Consider the following 16,555-nt stretch of genomic DNA (forward strand, 5'->3'; position numbering starts at 1 on the left):
AGGACCCTGGGATCATGACCTGAGCCGAAGGCAGATGCTTAATGACTGAGCCACCCAGGAGCCCCTGCTTCTACTTTTTTTATGTGGCATCAGCCAAGCCCATCCAGTGCCCCGCTTTCCAGAGAACACCACAGAGTTTTGCATTTGTTACCACACTCCTGGTGAGCACACAGCAAATATATTGAAAGAAGGCTGCATTTAGAATGTGGAGAATTCTCTGACCTCACTATTCTCCATTTTTTCCCCCTGAGTATTTTAAGTAGGTCACATTTTAAATTTGATTTCCCAGGCACCTGGTTTTAAATAAAATCCATTCTTACCTTTTAGACAATCCTTTTTTTTTTTTTGCCACATGGAGTTTATGCAGAAGAAAAATAGTTTCAATATGAATAAATATTATAACTGTACTTTATCAATTAATAAAGACAGGCTCCTTACTTTCTACCCTCTTCTACTCTTTGAGAGGAAAGAAGGTGCAGTGGGAGTCCAGTGGTGGTGATTTGATGTAACTTTCTCTGCTGTTCATGGCAGCTTGTCCGATATAGAATCCTCAAGTCAGAAACAGCCTTAGAAGCTCATTTCACTACATGTGTGGCTGCCCTTCTCACTAGTTTCCTATATCAGTGGGCGAGAGAAGTGGGGTAGGAAATGATGCCAATTCTAGTCTTTCCAGTAGAAGAGATACCTTTAATGTTACCTAGATCAGAAATGGAAAGTGGATTTTCTCTCGAATGCCAACTTTGCCTTCTTGCAGGTCTCATCCTGGGCACTGCATTGAAGTTTTTGAGGCCCTGTCTAGGCTCTGGGTGACAAGATGCCATGATCATGCTCACTTGATGAAGTCTGCAGAGGTGCAGGGAAGGGAGAATAGTAGCTCGTGTGCACACATTTGCCATTCCTGCCATAGAGCTTAGCATGTTCTGTGAGGCACTGACATGGAACAAATTTACTTTGTCTTCAAAGCCCTCCCAAAACTTGGCAAAAGCCCATACTTTTTCTCATGCTTTTCATATTTGAACAGTCCCTAACCTGAATTTTGGGCACCCTGGGTTCAAAGCTTTCTTCTGCCCTCTCTTAGACCATCAGTATGGGTAGCAACTCTGTCCAGATCTCTGCTTATGTCTCCTGGGGATAGAAATCATGCTCCCTACATTTAAGGAGAGTCCATCCAAAATTCAATATGTGGCTTTGATGTTCTCACTTTTGAACTCATTATTTATTGTCCTGTGGTAGATTCAGAAGGATAAGAATTCTACTGGGAATTATATCCTAAATAATTTTCACAACTGTTGTATTATAAAATGTTTTCAGGGAGGATATCCTTCAATCATATGTCAACTGTTGAGATGTTTTTGTTTCAAGTCAGTTTACAGTTAAGTTAAAACATGCACTTCCCCCAGAAAAAGACACTGTGTGTGCAGCATGAGGTCTACTCCAGAAACTGTTTTGCTTCCACATTTTTCATAAATGTCCTTTTAGCGCTTGCCCATAACCTCCCTATTTGAGGATCTCTAAATATCAGGAACATAGGAGAAATATTTACTTACGTCAGCATTGATGAATGCAGAGCTGAAAGGAAATCAACAGTGATGAACATGGTCCTGTCCTCAAGGAGTTTACTAGAGCTCTGGGAAATTAGACACTCACAGAAGGGAAGTTAATTATTATAAAAACGAGACAGAAACCTGACAACAGGGGATGATTGATGAGCCAGTGTGGCACCACTGACCGCAGAGTGATCTGATTAGATGTGCCACTGCTTCATAGGACAGGGACACAGCATAGGCTGTATGCACACATGTATATGTGCATTCCAAATCATGCGAGAACCAGGAGTCACTGAAACACCCCTGTTGGTCATTCCTGAAGGTCTCTGAGTGCCAGTTCCCTAGCAGGGAGTCGTATCCTCCTTTTAGGCCCAAATGAGAGACCCAGTTGGAAATTTAGGTTCTTTACAAACGGATTCTGAAACGTAAAGCCCAAAGCCTAAAGGTGACCACTAATAATCCCACTCTTATTCTCTAAAAGGGGTAAATTGGCATGATTAAGGCGAAACTGTTGAATACCATTGGTAATCTCATACCAGACGGTCCTCACTGATTTTCAGCCTTCTTCCTATCGAGGGATGCCAGAGAGTCCCAGCCGAGACAGGAACTACTAGAGGTTTCCTGTCTTCCGCCTGCCCTCCCCTTCTTGCTCTTTTTTTTTAATAGTCTAGACATATTTAGTCTATACTTTATTACACATGTCATGCTTTGAGGAAGGCAAAGTTATCCCTTTGTGGTCTAGATAAGGAAACTAAGGCATAAAGAGATTAAGTGTGTCAACCGTGGCCCATCCCTTTCCTTTCTTAATGGACATCAGCTTGTGAGGAATAGGAGCCGTCTAACCAGAGGGTAAAATACTCAGCAAAATGGGATCTGATTCCCTGTGCCACTGATTATTACGATTATTACGTGTGTGTCCCTATAGCTTTGTCAAGGGTGCAGCTGAAAGTTGGGCCAACCTGCTTTCCAAGGGAGCTCCCCCTCTTTTGAGCTTTGTGACTTTGGCCACCTACCCTGACCAGTCTGTACCTCATGCATAAAATGGGCATCAGGATTCTAGCCTCCACCTCATCAAATAATTACGATGGTTAAGTAATAAATTGCACATAGAGCATTCGATGCTGTGCCTGGCACATAACAAGCATAGAATTGGTGATCGCTGCTGTTATTAGTAGCATTTTTGTGGTTGTCATTGTGATGGTTACCGTTTATTTGAAGTCGGCTGTGCACCTCCATGACCTGAGTCCCCAGCCTAGAACATTGCAAGGAAAGCTGAAATGCCAGCTGGGCTCTACCTTCTTAGATGGACGCAGCCCTTCAGGCACTCCCCCCTGTGACCTGGTGCTCTGTCTCTGGTTTTTGCAGCTGCCTGCCCTGTCCTGTGCAGTGGGAACGGACAGTATTCTAAAGGGACATGCCAGTGCTACAGCGGCTGGAAAGGAGCCGAGTGTGATGTGCCCATGAATCAGTGCATCGATCCTTCCTGCGGGGGCCACGGCTCCTGCATTGATGGGAACTGTGTGTGCTCAGCTGGCTACAAAGGCGAGCACTGTGAGGAAGGTAAGCGCCGCAGGGCCAGCCTGGGCAGCAGCTGAGGTGGGAGGCGTCTGCAGGCCCAGACTTTTGCTAATGAGCCCAGTCCAAGGCTCCGCATTTTGCAAAGGAAACTTCAGTGTTTTGCACAAAGAACTTCAAACACCTTGGCTTTTGTAGACTTCTAAGGCTGTAGAAAACACAGGCCTGTGGAGTGGTTCTGGAAGGAATGCTTTGTTTTACCCTTCTTTATGTTAATTAGCTACTTTTCCTCTTTAAATTGCTTTCTCTGCCTTTGTCTTTCTGCTCTTTGCCTGGAACTCCTCCTCCCCTTCCTGCTCCTTCTTTTCCCTTTTTTTCTTTCTTCCCCTTCTCCTATCTTCCTTCCTCTTTTCTTTGCTTTATTTAAAATCCTCTGATTTGGGAATTACTAAAGCTATCCAGAAAACAAAACAAAACAAACAAACAAAAAAACCACAAGAATCCTTAATCTCCCTGTCTTCCCTATAGACTTTTTTTTTAACTGTCCCCAGGAATCTAGTGCCCACATATGTCTGTGTACATTTTAGCAAAAATTAATGTCAATAGAAAGCAGTCAGACTTGAAAGATGATAGGCACCCATGTCATTTAGGCACGTTGTAGGTCACATTATCCTGACTACCTAAATCACACAGAATTAGAGGAGGGTGGGGGTGTAACACAGGACTGGAATTTGGTGAATTCTGAAGAACTCAGTATAGCATGCATTGAGGTGGCCTCTGGCACCCATGGGGAAAAGTTAGGGATGTAATCAGCTGAATCCAGTCTGAAAAACATTATCAGAGATGAGATTGGTGATCAAGAAGGGGGCATGGAGCGGGGAGTGCAGGGATAAAGAAAGCTCCTCTCCGGATGTGATCAGAAGCCAGCTTCAACTAGTCCTAGTCACTCTGGTTAGTGCTTTCAGAAGAGTTATTTGGTACCAAAGTGCTGGGACATATAAGGCAAGGGAACCCCGCCAAACTGCCTATCAGCGTCCCCTTCTATATTTGCACTTCCAGAGTATGGTCTCCGGTTGTCCATCTATTGTTTCTCTTTATATGAAGTATCAAGCAGAGTTGGTAGGAAGGCAGGAGCCTAGGTGCTGTCTATCCCCGGCCCACTCCCCAGGCTTTGAATTGGCTCAGTTGTTCTTTACCAGCTGAGCAGCTTTCCTCTACTTCAGGCCCCCTGGGCAAACATCCCCATACAACTCAAACAGCCCTTTTCCCTCCCATGTTCCCAATGAAAAAAGAAGTGTCAACTCTCCCAACAAACTAAGGGAAACAGTGAACCCCACAGCCTACCCCATGTGAAACAGCTTGAGGGTACCACTCAGGATGCCCCCTGAGAAAAGACTCTGTTAGGCGCCATATCCTGTGTTCTCTCTCAGCTGCTCACTGCCAAGCTGTAAGAAGGGACCTCAGGTGCTATGAGGTTCTCAGGTGTGAGTGGATCTGACTTCACATCCCATTAAGTTATGGATCTCCAGTGTCCTGTAAAACGTAACCAATCATTACAGCCTTTACCACGAAGTAATGACAGTAACTTATCCTTAGTAACATACAAAAGTTCCCCTTCTGAAATCTCCCATTTCATAGTTTTTAGAACTCTGGCTACAAAGAGGCCGCTTCCGTGACATTATTCTTCTAAGATTTTCCAATACATCAGTGGTAATGCCCTTAATGGGACCCAGAAGTCTGACCCCCAGATTTTCATTTGCTCAACACTCTATATATTTTTTCCTCTATTATAAAAGGTAGCCTCCCTCCATCTGCATCATAAAACCAAATTGGGAGTTTGGATGGAAGAAAGACTGATTTAATAACCCTGCTTGAAAGGTTAAAGTTCTTAAAGATAAATGGATTGCAGAAGGCAAAGCTGCATTTGCCGAAAACATGGGAGAGGCCAATAATATGACAAGAAAGGTTAAAACGACCTTTTGCATACATCATTTGGCGAGAATGAAATGATAGAGCAATGACATTGCCCGTCTTAGAATTTTTTCCCTCCAGTAAAGATTGCGCATATCTATATGAGTAGAATTTCAAGTGATTTCTCAACTTTCTTACTCTCCGAACCCGTCCTATTTAAATGTTCCGAATGAATTAACCATCCAACAAAACAAGGAAGCCACGTGGATCATTATGAAAGGATGAAATCTCCTCTATTGATTTCTGCTACCCAAAAAGAATGAACCGAGGTGATTCATATGCTGTTTTCAAAATAGGAAATGGAATCAGAAAGTCTGGATCAGCACTTTTCCTTCCATTTAGCTTTTTTATTTCTGATATTCATCATAGTCATAATGTTCAAACAATTGACCTGAAATGACCATGGCAACAAAATCAATAGTTGCCATCCTCCATTTTTGCTGCATAAACATTGTTGTACTATTAACAAATTTGCACAAGAAAATGAAAGGACGGATTCCCGAGGTTTCATTCAATGATGTCTGGGGGAGTGGGAAGGTGATGAGCGAGGAATTGACATATTAGTTTAAGTCAGCCATGTTTTCATGTCAGTTTCATGGTTGAGTCATTTTTCAATGACATTTAACTTCATAAATGTAATTCATGGTTCTTCAGGGGTTTATAGGACATATTGTTTGTAAAACTCCTTGACCTCTTTTTTTATCCTTAGGGATAGAAATTGCATTCACAACCCTTTTTTGTCAAACCTACAGAGGGCCCAAGACTAAATGAGTTCTAATGATTTCAGCTGCCGGGGGGCTGGTTTTGTAAGGCACATGGTACTTAGCTGGTAAAGGCCACTGTCCCCCTTTTAAGTATAACACTGTTTCTATTTATAAAGCTTCGTAAAATGCCGTAGTCCCTCCTGCCTGCTGAAGACTCTAAGGATGTAGCCACAAGACCATCTTATGAAATTGGAACCAAATTTAAAATTCATAGTGAAACTGCTCTTCTTGAAGTCTGAATTTAGTTATTCCATCAGCTGCTGTAATTCTGTAGCACAAAGGGCATATTTACTGGTATAACTGAAAGAGTGAGCTCATATTTCTAGACACAATAAATGATTCTTTGGATGACATTCCACTCCTGGGCTAATAAATCCCAGTGGATTTTCCTCCTTTCTTCATATTATAATTTAAGATAGAGAAGAGAAAACTAATTTATCTGGAAGAAAAATGACATTTTCTTTTTGCTTTCTTTTGGGGGGTATATTACTTTTTATTTCATCCTATTAAGAAAAAGATTATGATATATTTTTTTGAATTTTTTGAAAGCTCCTAGCTGTTGGCACCTCACCAAACATTTTAAATAGCTAATTATAGACGGAGGGTAATTTTGAGGACACATAGCACATGAGATATCTTTGTGTCTATTTTGATTTTGCTGTATTAGAAAAGGGGACAGAGAAAAAACTACAACTTCGGGATTTTCTACTGTTAGAAGAACATGGACAAGATTGATTCTGAATGAATTAGTTCATATTGCGCAGATCCCAAATTACATAGCATTCCTCCCAAAAGCAAGAAGTTGTTAGCACCATTTCTTTCTTGTCAGTTCTTCATGGATGTTTGTCTCACTAACGACAAATGCTTATAGCAAAGTCCGCCATTCATTTCTGTATCAACTGTGTATTGAACACTTACTACATTTTGTTAGCCAGGCTAAGCATGAAACAGACACCAAAAGCATTGGACAGCCCCTTTGTAAATGTCTTCTATGTGTTTGAAACTTTCGATTCATTTACCTCCAGATGCACTCCGCCATCCTGAGCAAATCTGAAGGTATCAGAAAGGGTTCATATCATGAGAAGTTATAGTCCCCAAGACAATGAATGCAACCTTAAAGTGATTGCAACCAGAGCAACTAACATCATCATAAACATCTCCAACTAATAATAAATCACTGAAATTCCCCTTTCTGAGAGTGTATTTTTTATTTCTGTTAAATCAGTGGCAGCTTCTGTTTCCCCATGGCTCAAATAGTTTTGAGCTGGTTTTCATAAATAATATCTTCCTGAGAAGATTCGATTGGATCAGCTCAGAAACATCTCCTTACACTGAAAATTCTTATTGTTGCCTCAAGAAAGCAGTGCTCTTTGGAAACTTCATGGAATACTGTGATTTCTAATAAATCCAAATTCCTGAAGTCTGATATCCCCCAAAATGAAATAGTTTGTGGCATGGGTAATCTAAATAATGTCCTGTTTAGAGCCAAGGTATCATCAATTTTTAAACCTACCATTATTCTGTATGCTATAAGAAGAAAAAAAAAAATTGAGACTATGCTACAAAAAGCTGGGACCTCAAAGGGTTGCCATCTCGGTGTCATGGTGAATTATATAGACGCCAAAAATCTTGCTTGTTTCAATCTTGGCACTGGGCAGAGAGAGAAATCAAAATCTCTGAGGATTAGAACTACAAGATGGCACACATGCACATGAGGGACTCAATTACACCAGCAGTGTGGTCCAAGAAACCTCAAGAAAGGAATTTAAAGTGGTCTCAAGCTAGCTGTGCCCTCAGAAGATGGCAGAAGCAAATGCTTTACTCTAGGCCAAGAGACCTGATTTCCAAGCTGTTAAAATGAGGAAAATGGGTGTCTTAGTTAAATAAGGTGATGAGACCTGCCTATTTCTCTGATCCACAAGACAATATCTGAGCCATCTGCAGGAGCACCATTCGCCATTCAGACCCCCACAGTGTGCAGTGTCCTCTTCTCCAAATGTCTCTGCATCATTTTCTAGGAACACCTGAAGAAGTTGGTCCTCCTCTACAAAGCCCTGTTTGCCCAGCTCTGATCCTGGATAGATGTCCAAAGTTTGGGGGCACATTCCCATGCAAAAAGTCCTGTCTTTGAGAACTGGCTTTTGCAGCTCTCACCTCTCCTCATCTGAGTTGCTTCCACAGTGAGAATCTTCATGTTACCTACTGGATGCATATCCACTCTGAGTATTAAGATGGCCAAACAATCAGACCATGAAACTGCCAAGAATGACAGTGACCAGAATTCACTCCTCTGACTGACAGTCTGAGAGGGTGTCAGCACCTCGGGCAGAGACTCACCCATTCAGGCCACTCCTGATTATGTATAGGACGGTTACCTCTTTGGGATCATTTCCACGCCCAGGTTCACCTCTTCTATCCTGCTCTTTTACTAACTCCTGCAATAGATGTGTGTTCGGAGAATGAAACCTAATTTTAGACATAGCCTAAGTGACATTTAATTAGGAAAGTGACTCATTTATGAGTTTCACTGGTTTTCTTTGTAATCCTTTGTTACCTTCTGAAGGCAAGTATTAGTGAAGTTAGAATGAGCCTTCTTTTCCTCTCTGATAGTGAGGGATAATTGGGCTTGGGGATACATGTAGAGATATCACCAGCATTCATGTCCTGGGCTCAGAAGCTCTGATATGATTTATTGAAGGTACTAACGTTTGTAAGTACAAGGTTCTCAGCATTGAATGACACACCTCTATATCTGGTTCCTCCTAACTCTGCTTGAGAAAGCCCCTCTTTCTCTTAACTTCTCTTCAAGTTTGAGATTCAGTGTTTTGGCAAATAAAAAAGTCTTGAGTTTTTTATGGGTTGTTCTTCAAGAGATCACGTAAGTATTACCTGGGCTGCTCCGTTTGCTTGCCAGGGGATAGGAGTTGGTGAATTACTGATTTCTAGAGCAGCAAGCTGGCATCTCCTGGCCCATCCCCCATGAGTGATCAATACTCTTCCTCTTTTTGTTTTATTTTCAGTTGATTGCTTGGATCCCACCTGTTCCAGCCATGGGGTCTGCATAAATGGAGACTGCCTCTGCAGCCCTGGCTGGGGTGGTCTAAACTGTGAGCTGGCAAGGGTCCAATGCCCAGACCAGTGCAGTGGGCATGGCACTTACGTCCCCGACACAGGTCTCTGCAGCTGTGATCCCAACTGGATGGGTCCCGACTGCTCTGTTGGTAAGCCAAGAGGTTTCCTCCTCACTTTTCCCAACACTCAAGCCCCGTGCTCCTTCCATGAGCCCAAATGGGTGGGAATCTACTCTTCACACTTAGCTTGGGATGAAGGGACATAGGCTAATTGCATAGTGCCTTTCTTACTCTCTCTTCCTCAGTCATGGAGTCTGTGATCCTGAGAAACAAACAAACAAACAAAAAACACCACGGGTTCTCGTGCCTCGTTTGTTTCATCACTACAAACGGATGAGGGGCCCGGGAGGGATGCTTCCATTTGCATTATAGGTTTTCTTCTGTACACTCCCTCAAGGTACCAGAAAACAAAACAGAACAATTCAGTCCCAGACAAACTGAATGGAACGTCCTATAAAACAGAAAAGAGGCTCCCTCGGGGTGCCGTGTGAACATGTTATAAAACTCTGCAATACTCCAGTGACAGGAAAATAATGAAGTTGCGCGGTACACTTTATTTTCCTAAAATTAAGAGTACGTGTCTTACCTCCCGAGTGACCCTAAAATGGAACGGTTCAACAGTTCAAGCCAGTCCCAACCGATCCGAGAATGGTTCCGTTCACAGTGACAAGTGCCTATCCAAGCAAGCGATCATCATTCCGCCCCCTTCCTCTGGGTAGTGAGACAGCTGTTAGATTGCCATGGCAATCAGGAAGGGAATATATGTGAAGCTTTGCCTACAATGGGAAAGAAATGAATATTTCATTCCAAAAGAAAAAAAAAGAGTCAGTTAAAATGGGCTATTTTGAGACGTCTTCTCAGCCCACTCGCCTCTGGCTTCAACGCTGATGCGGGGGGTCCAGGCCAAGCTCTGCAGAGGATGGGGGAGGAGGAGCCCTCGATCCAAGGCCCAAGCTTGCTGCCGATACGCTGTGTGACTTCGAGTGAGTCACTGCCCCTCCTGATTGCATTTTCCCTGCCCTGGCACGATGAGCCATGCCTCCCTCAGCAGTCTGTCGTAAGGATGAATGTCTGGCACGTGCTTGTCCTCGAGTGAGAGGTCTGGAATACCAGAGAGTGTATATCTGTCTGTCTGTCTCCTCCCCAAGCACAAAAGACTTTGAGCTCCTTTGAGAAAGAGGCTGTGTAAATGTAGCACGATTAGAATGGTCTTCATTGCCACAAGGTGCCGATCGGGCTGACGGCTGGGTTTGCAATCACTGTGGGGATGGAGCTGCGGGCTTCCCGAGTGGCCTTTGGTCAGTTCAGGCTCTCAACAGGGTCAAAATCCCAGCTGGCCAGGGAGTCAGGATCCACATGCATCTGTCTAACCTCCGCCTGGGGTGGCCTCGAGCTCTGGAATGGTGGTTCTCACACTCTGGTGCACATCAAAACCACCTGGAGGACTTGGGAAAACAAATTTCTGGGCCCCCCTCCCAGAGTGTCTGATTCAGGAGGTCCAAGCAAGGCCCAAGAATTTGCATTTGTCCCAAGTCCCCAGGGGACCACAATGTTGCTGCTCTAGGGACCTGGCCATGGGAACAGCGGCTCTAGAAGCCATGTAACAGTTCATACCCAGCCCGGTGAAGGCGCAGGCCTCCCCCCCGGGGACACACCTGCTGGGCCGTGGGGCCTGCTCCAGGGACCCAGGCCATGTGTGTGGTCTGGCCTCCAGTGGAGGGTTTTGCCAGCAGTGGTGTTGAGCTGTAATCATTGTTTTTCTTCCAGAAGTGTGCCCAGTAGACTGTGGCACTCACGGCGTCTGCGTCGGGGGAGCCTGCCGCTGTGAAGAGGGCTGGACAGGCGCCGCTTGTGACCAGCGCGTGTGCCACCCCCGCTGCATTGAGCACGGGACCTGTAAGGATGGCAAATGTGAATGCCGAGAGGGCTGGAATGGTGAACACTGCACCATTGGTAGGCAAACGGCAGGCACCGAAACAGGCACATATTGCTTTATTTTCATAAATCGTAGATCTATAGTGATGGTCGTGCATTGCAACGGGCTGTTCCTTCAGGGACACGGGTGCTCTACAACATTCCTGCTGCCTCTCCAAATCTCCGGGGGGCGAGGGAAGGGAAAAGCAAGGTCCCCGACTAGAAAACGCTTTCCCTTCTTTCCAGAACTCCAGATTGGAGGGCAAGGGACAAAACCAGATAAAATCCATTCAAATGACTGATTTGGGGAGGGAGAAATGCACACGCATGGGAAATTGTCAGGACCTGAAGGTTTCAAGCACCCCGTGTGACTGTGGTCTGCAAGTCTCCCCTTTTTGAATACTCTCCCCGCTGGCTGGATCACTGGATCCCGGCTTGCTGGCAACAATTGAACTCACTTATTTTAGACCAGGTTAGATGCAGGCAGGACTCCCACATTTCCTGGGGAGCCAGGGACCACTGGAGGAGGTTTGCGCACCCTCCTGCTGTCCCAAGACAAGACGTCGTCCTTGGGCCCCTGACCCTCCCCATCACTGCCACCACCGTTCAACGGTCATTCCCATGTCATTCTCACTCAGCCACCTTCCTGCTTAAGTTTCTCGACTGAGATTTTTTTTTTTAAGGTCGTTTTCTCTCTTGAGAAGTAATAGTTTCCAGGTTTCTTCAGTTTCGCTTTTGATTGCTTTTTGTCAATGTTGTGGTTCAGGGTAAGACAATACTGGATTGAATGTATCCAGTTATCCCTTTGAGGAGATGGGAGCCAACTGCTCTTTGGTTTTTCACATCCCTCAGACAGAGTCACAAACTTGTCAACTTGAGTATCATTTTACCTCTAGTTTTTGCTTTTGCTGGATTGAGTTCATTGTGGAGCTGACTAATCACTCACTTGCAAGGAAATTCTCAGAGCAAGCTACTGACTTGCCCCCTTAAAGTTACCTTTGAAGCTAGCCATCAAGTTTGTGGCCCTCCCCTCTGTCCTAGCCCTAACACCCCAGTCAACAGATTGGCTACCTGGAGGGAGAGACAGAGTTAGGAGCTTGTCCAGGGCTGACTCATGAGGTCAGACTCAATTTCCCATGCTGTTCATTTGAGTGGTGAAGCAGAGATCAAGTGTACTCTGCATGAGATTTACCCCAGTTCCGTCTAATTGGGCATCTGAGGGGCAGCGTGCCAATCCAGGCCACGACTATAGCACTGGGACCCTGCTGGGACAGTCTGTTGGCAGTGAATTGTTTTTGCAATCTCTCAATGATGCTCCAGATCCTGCTCCCCTGCAGTTGCTTTCATCTTCTGTTCCCTGCCGAGTCTGGGGGATAATTCAGAAAACTCTCAAGGGAGGGATGTGCATAGCCCACTACCAAGCCAGTTTACAATTCATACCAATAGCTTCCCGTCTTCAAGAACGTTCCTCTTGATGGGCTTTTGCATGCCTGGGGTGATTTAAAGACTTTCCCCCAACCCCATACTTCCATCGAGTGCTGAAGCAGAGATCAAGTGTACTCTGCATGAGATTTACCCCAGTTCCGTCTAACTGGGCATCTGAGGGGCAGCGTGCCAATCCAGGCCACGACTATAGCACTGGGACCCTGCCGGGACAGTCTGTTGGGGACAGACACTTGATCTCTGCTTCACCACTCAAATGGAGTCCTCCCCCCGCCCCACGACCAGAAAAAGAGCTCTTGCAACCAATAACCTTTAGGTAGAAAATCCTACTTTCTTTCAGTTCACATCATCCAGTCTCACCTCTTCTTTGTGCTCCCTTTCCACACCTGCTGAGGGTTTGCTGGTCCCACAGTGATGCCTGCTGGCTCTCCCCTACCCACAACTCAGCCTCACTCTGGGAATAGCTCACAAGAGCACAGCCCAGATGGATTGGGACAGTTTGGAAAACTACGGCTGAGGGGACCATAGCTGACCTGCTGACTATTTTTCTATGGCTTACAAGCTAAGAATTGTCTCTACATTGACGAAGTTAAAAGAGATTTTTTCTGACAAGTGACAATTAAATGAAATTCAAATTTCAGTGTCCATTAAACAAAGTGTTTTTCAAGGACAGCCACTCCCGTTCATTGATATGTTGTCAGCCTGCACACTCCATCTTAGTACTGAGACCTTGCCACGGAGACCACACGGTCCACAGAGCCCTGTGTTACCCGGCCCTTTACAGGAACAATCGGCCCACCGCTGAATTAGACAGTTGCACAGATTTTGATGGAAAAAGAAGAGAAGAAAGAGGCTGGTCCACACTCACTTTAGGAACAGGTCCCCAGCTGTGGTTTGAAGGCTGTTAGAGGAAAGGACAAGGTCCAGTGTGGGAGTGGGGAGAAAATAATAATTGAGTGGAAGTGTCTCTGGAGCCTTTGAAGATGAAATGGGATGGACGGTGGCACCTCTAGCCTGGGTAGGAGAAGTTGAGTTTATGGCTAGCAAGAGAACATAGGAGATGTGTCGTTCTAGCAGACCTGTGGGTGAGATGAATTGGGGAAAGGTGTTTCTGCTACTTGAAGTGCCTGGTTCGAGATTCACATGTGCATGCACTAACATGCATGAGCTCTCGGGAGACATAGACAGTGTGCAAATTCACGTGTCAGGTAAAGCTACCAAAATGAAGGGAGTTTTAGGTCCAGGAAACTCTCTTGTTCAAAACTATGATCTCTTGCGACTGTATGAGTTCACGCTACGTAAGTTATAAAGATATTTATCACCAAAGTCTTTCCTTGTGAGAAATTGGGACTCCCTGGTTTTATTTGTAGGATAGGTGCTGTATCCTCAAAAAAGCCAAACAATACCTTGGCTGGTGAGATTTGCTATTCAGAATTTCGAGATGTTTGGTCGCACATAATTGCTTCTTTTGCTTTTCAACCTCTAACCCCGGAGCTGCTGTGTGGAGTTTTAGACTTTTATTTTGAGCAGACACTCCTGTCAATTCATTTTAAGTAAATACCACAATTTACAAGCCCAGAATCGGTTCTCCTCCTCAGGGATACTGACAGAAAGGAGAGAGAGGCTTTTTGGTCCTTTCCAAGCAGAGCCTCAAATCCTGTATTTTGAAAACAGAAAATAAGTAAGAATGAAATGGCACCTAGTCTACAGACAATGCATTAGGAGATTTGGGGTGAGGCTGAGCCTGGGTGGTTTGTGTTGGGGTACTAGGGTTGTCTGCGGCCTATTTTCAAAAGGTTGTGGTGAGAGGTGGTTTTCTTAGGATCATTGCAAATCGTCAACTGAACAATTGACATGAGCACTGGCTGATCGAATTTATTGTGCTGAAGGAAGCAAGAAGATAGATGCAGGGGGCCAGGGGGTGGGGGCGGGAATAAGGAAAAAAACTGACTTCTAAAACTCAATCCATTAGGATCTATCCACGTTTGGTCAAATGCATTTCTGGAATTCTCAACCGAATTATTATTTTTTTATGTTTGGAAATTTAGTACATATTGCTAAAGATTTAAATATAAGGTATAACATTTCAATATTATCTGTTAGAGTTAACATCTTGGTAGACTGGGTTCTACCAAGCAATAATTCTTATATTACGTTTTTCTAACAAGTTAAATGTAAGGTATGGCTAAGACCTACAGAATTGCATAGATAAGAAGTATGCTTTGAATCCAAATGAACCACAATTTGTGTTTATCTTTGGAATATATTAGTATTATTTGGATAGCCTGCAGTTTACTCTTATGAATAAATCAGAAAGCGCATTGTGTAGTTAGATTAGTTTTATTCTTTAAACATAATCCTAAAATGGGTTGTTATTTCTGTCACCCACCACCCATTACTGAACTGGGCATTGAACATCAGAAGGCCATCCAGAGACTATATCCCCAAGGCATAAAGGGACTACAGAATAGGTCAAAAATCACTGTGAGCTGTAGTAAACTCCGCTAGGTGTCTGTTGTAGAGTAATTGTTCGTGTGCTCTGTGAGCGGAATAGTGGAGCCAAGTACAGGGAGAAATCACATTTTGCCAGAGAATGCAAGGAGGGAAACTAAATGCTAATTGAGGATTGTTGCTATTGTCTCCTGAATGTGGGCTGTCCAGACATCCGCTCTGAATAACATAAACAAACGCACCCACAGAATAAATCCACCAACACCAGGTGCCAACCCTCAGTGAACTCTGATATCTGGGTGGTGAGCAATGCTGGAAATGGCGATTACAACTTGTTTATTTTGTCTGTGTGGTCTTGACCTCCAGTTGCATTTCAGAATCATGAGGACTCGATTTCTAGGACCATGTGGGGCTGAGTGACCCGCCATGTGCCACAAGTCAAAACAGTTTTCTTTTCCCTCTATTTCACTGGGGCCCTTCTATTTTTCCTCTTTAATTGGTTGGGGAAAGAAATAGGTTCTTGTGATGTTAATAAGGAAATGAATCTTTACCCAAGCTAAAACGAGCCGTGCAACAATCTGATGTACTGATTAAGTGATTGTCATCAGAAGTAGACAGGGTCACAGTCCAAGAGGGAAAGAGCTTGAGAGCTACAGGGAACAAGACGGGAAGGAAGTGACTATCAAAATCAACCAACTTCAGACTGAGTACAGCAGCTTCTGCATCTCATTCCAGTTTCATTCTAAGTTATGGAAGCATTTTTCTTGTAGCTTTTATCCTTGAACATTCGAGCTTTCACGACTCCACAATGAGATCAGGTTGAGATGAAATTAGCCACTGTGGAGCCATCCTTACCACCAGGTCTGTGGGAGCAGCTAATTCTCAGATTGGCTAATTAAGCTATTCCTCTGGGGGCTCTTATTAGAATGTATGCTAGGAGCTCCATTCTTTTTTGAAGTGAACACCTAAAGGGATGGTCTTTCACTGTCAAAGATTATGGACAAACTTTTAGCGGGGTTACACTTCTGAATTTTTTCCCCACAGTTTGGCCAAAATGTGAGCCACCACATGCCCAGAAGTTCTCTTGGAGTCTGGGTCAGGCAGTCTACCCAAGTCTCCTACCCACACTCAGAATGAGGACCAGAAAGGTAGAAGTTACAGGAACACCTTTACAACTCACTCTAAGAAGTAAAATAGAATGAAAAGAGAAAAGTGCCTTACAAGTAATCAGATTCTCATCACTCAAAGTGTTGACCGTCTCAGCCTGGGTGTTGAAGAAGGGCTTTAAGCATCAGTTGGAAGATAGACTACAGAGACAGACATAGGCTCACCTTCACTTAATGGCTGGACCATTCTGTAGTTTAAATGGAAATTTTTTTTGGTAATTTTTCCTATGTGATTTAGCAGTATGTGCCCATCAAAAAAGAAAAGGGGGGCGGGGTGCCTAGGTGGCTCAATCAGTTAAGCATCCAATTCTTGATCTCAGCTCAGGTCTTGATCTCAGGGTTGTGAGTTCAAGCCCTGTGTTGGATTCCATGCTGGGTGTGGAGCCTACTTTAAAAAAAAAAAAAAAAGGAAGAAGAAAAGAGGGAAAGGAGCCTCGATGATTTAGTTCTGTGGGGAGACAGTGACTTCGAGCATTCATGTACCATACCCTTACTGTTTTAGAGGATCCTATTGATATACTAGCCTGTTGCCCACAGTGCTGAGGCCAGACCCAACAAGTAAATAGCTTAGTATGAAGTGTTACTTCACAAGAGCACAGAACTAAAACAGTTTGGAACTCTTAGGACAAAAACCCATGGGTGAGTGTTAGCGT

At 44.2% G+C, this 16,555-nt stretch overlaps 1 protein-coding gene across 2 annotated transcripts in view; it reads left to right on the forward strand.

The window, feature by feature from the left end:
• The window catches only part of TENM2 (teneurin transmembrane protein 2), a 923,830-nt gene that overhangs the window by 773,129 nt on the left and 134,146 nt on the right, over positions 1-16,555 (forward strand). The window contains exons 10-12 of one of the 2 annotated variants that reach the window (XM_035013873.1): positions 2,913-3,107; positions 8,818-9,018; positions 10,696-10,881. In XM_035013873.1, the coding sequence (XP_034869764.1) occupies positions 2,913-3,107; positions 8,818-9,018; positions 10,696-10,881 (582 nt within the window). Of the gene's footprint in view, positions 1-2,912; positions 3,108-8,817; positions 9,019-10,695; positions 10,909-16,555 lie in introns of both variants that reach the window. The other variant, XM_035013878.1, reaches the window with a different exon arrangement.

Source organism: Mirounga leonina, unplaced genomic scaffold (genome assembly GCF_011800145.1).
Source record: "Mirounga leonina isolate KUSES-001 unplaced genomic scaffold, KU_Mleo_1.0 Mir_104, whole genome shotgun sequence".
NCBI classification, from domain to species: domain Eukaryota; kingdom Metazoa; phylum Chordata; class Mammalia; order Carnivora; family Phocidae; genus Mirounga; species Mirounga leonina.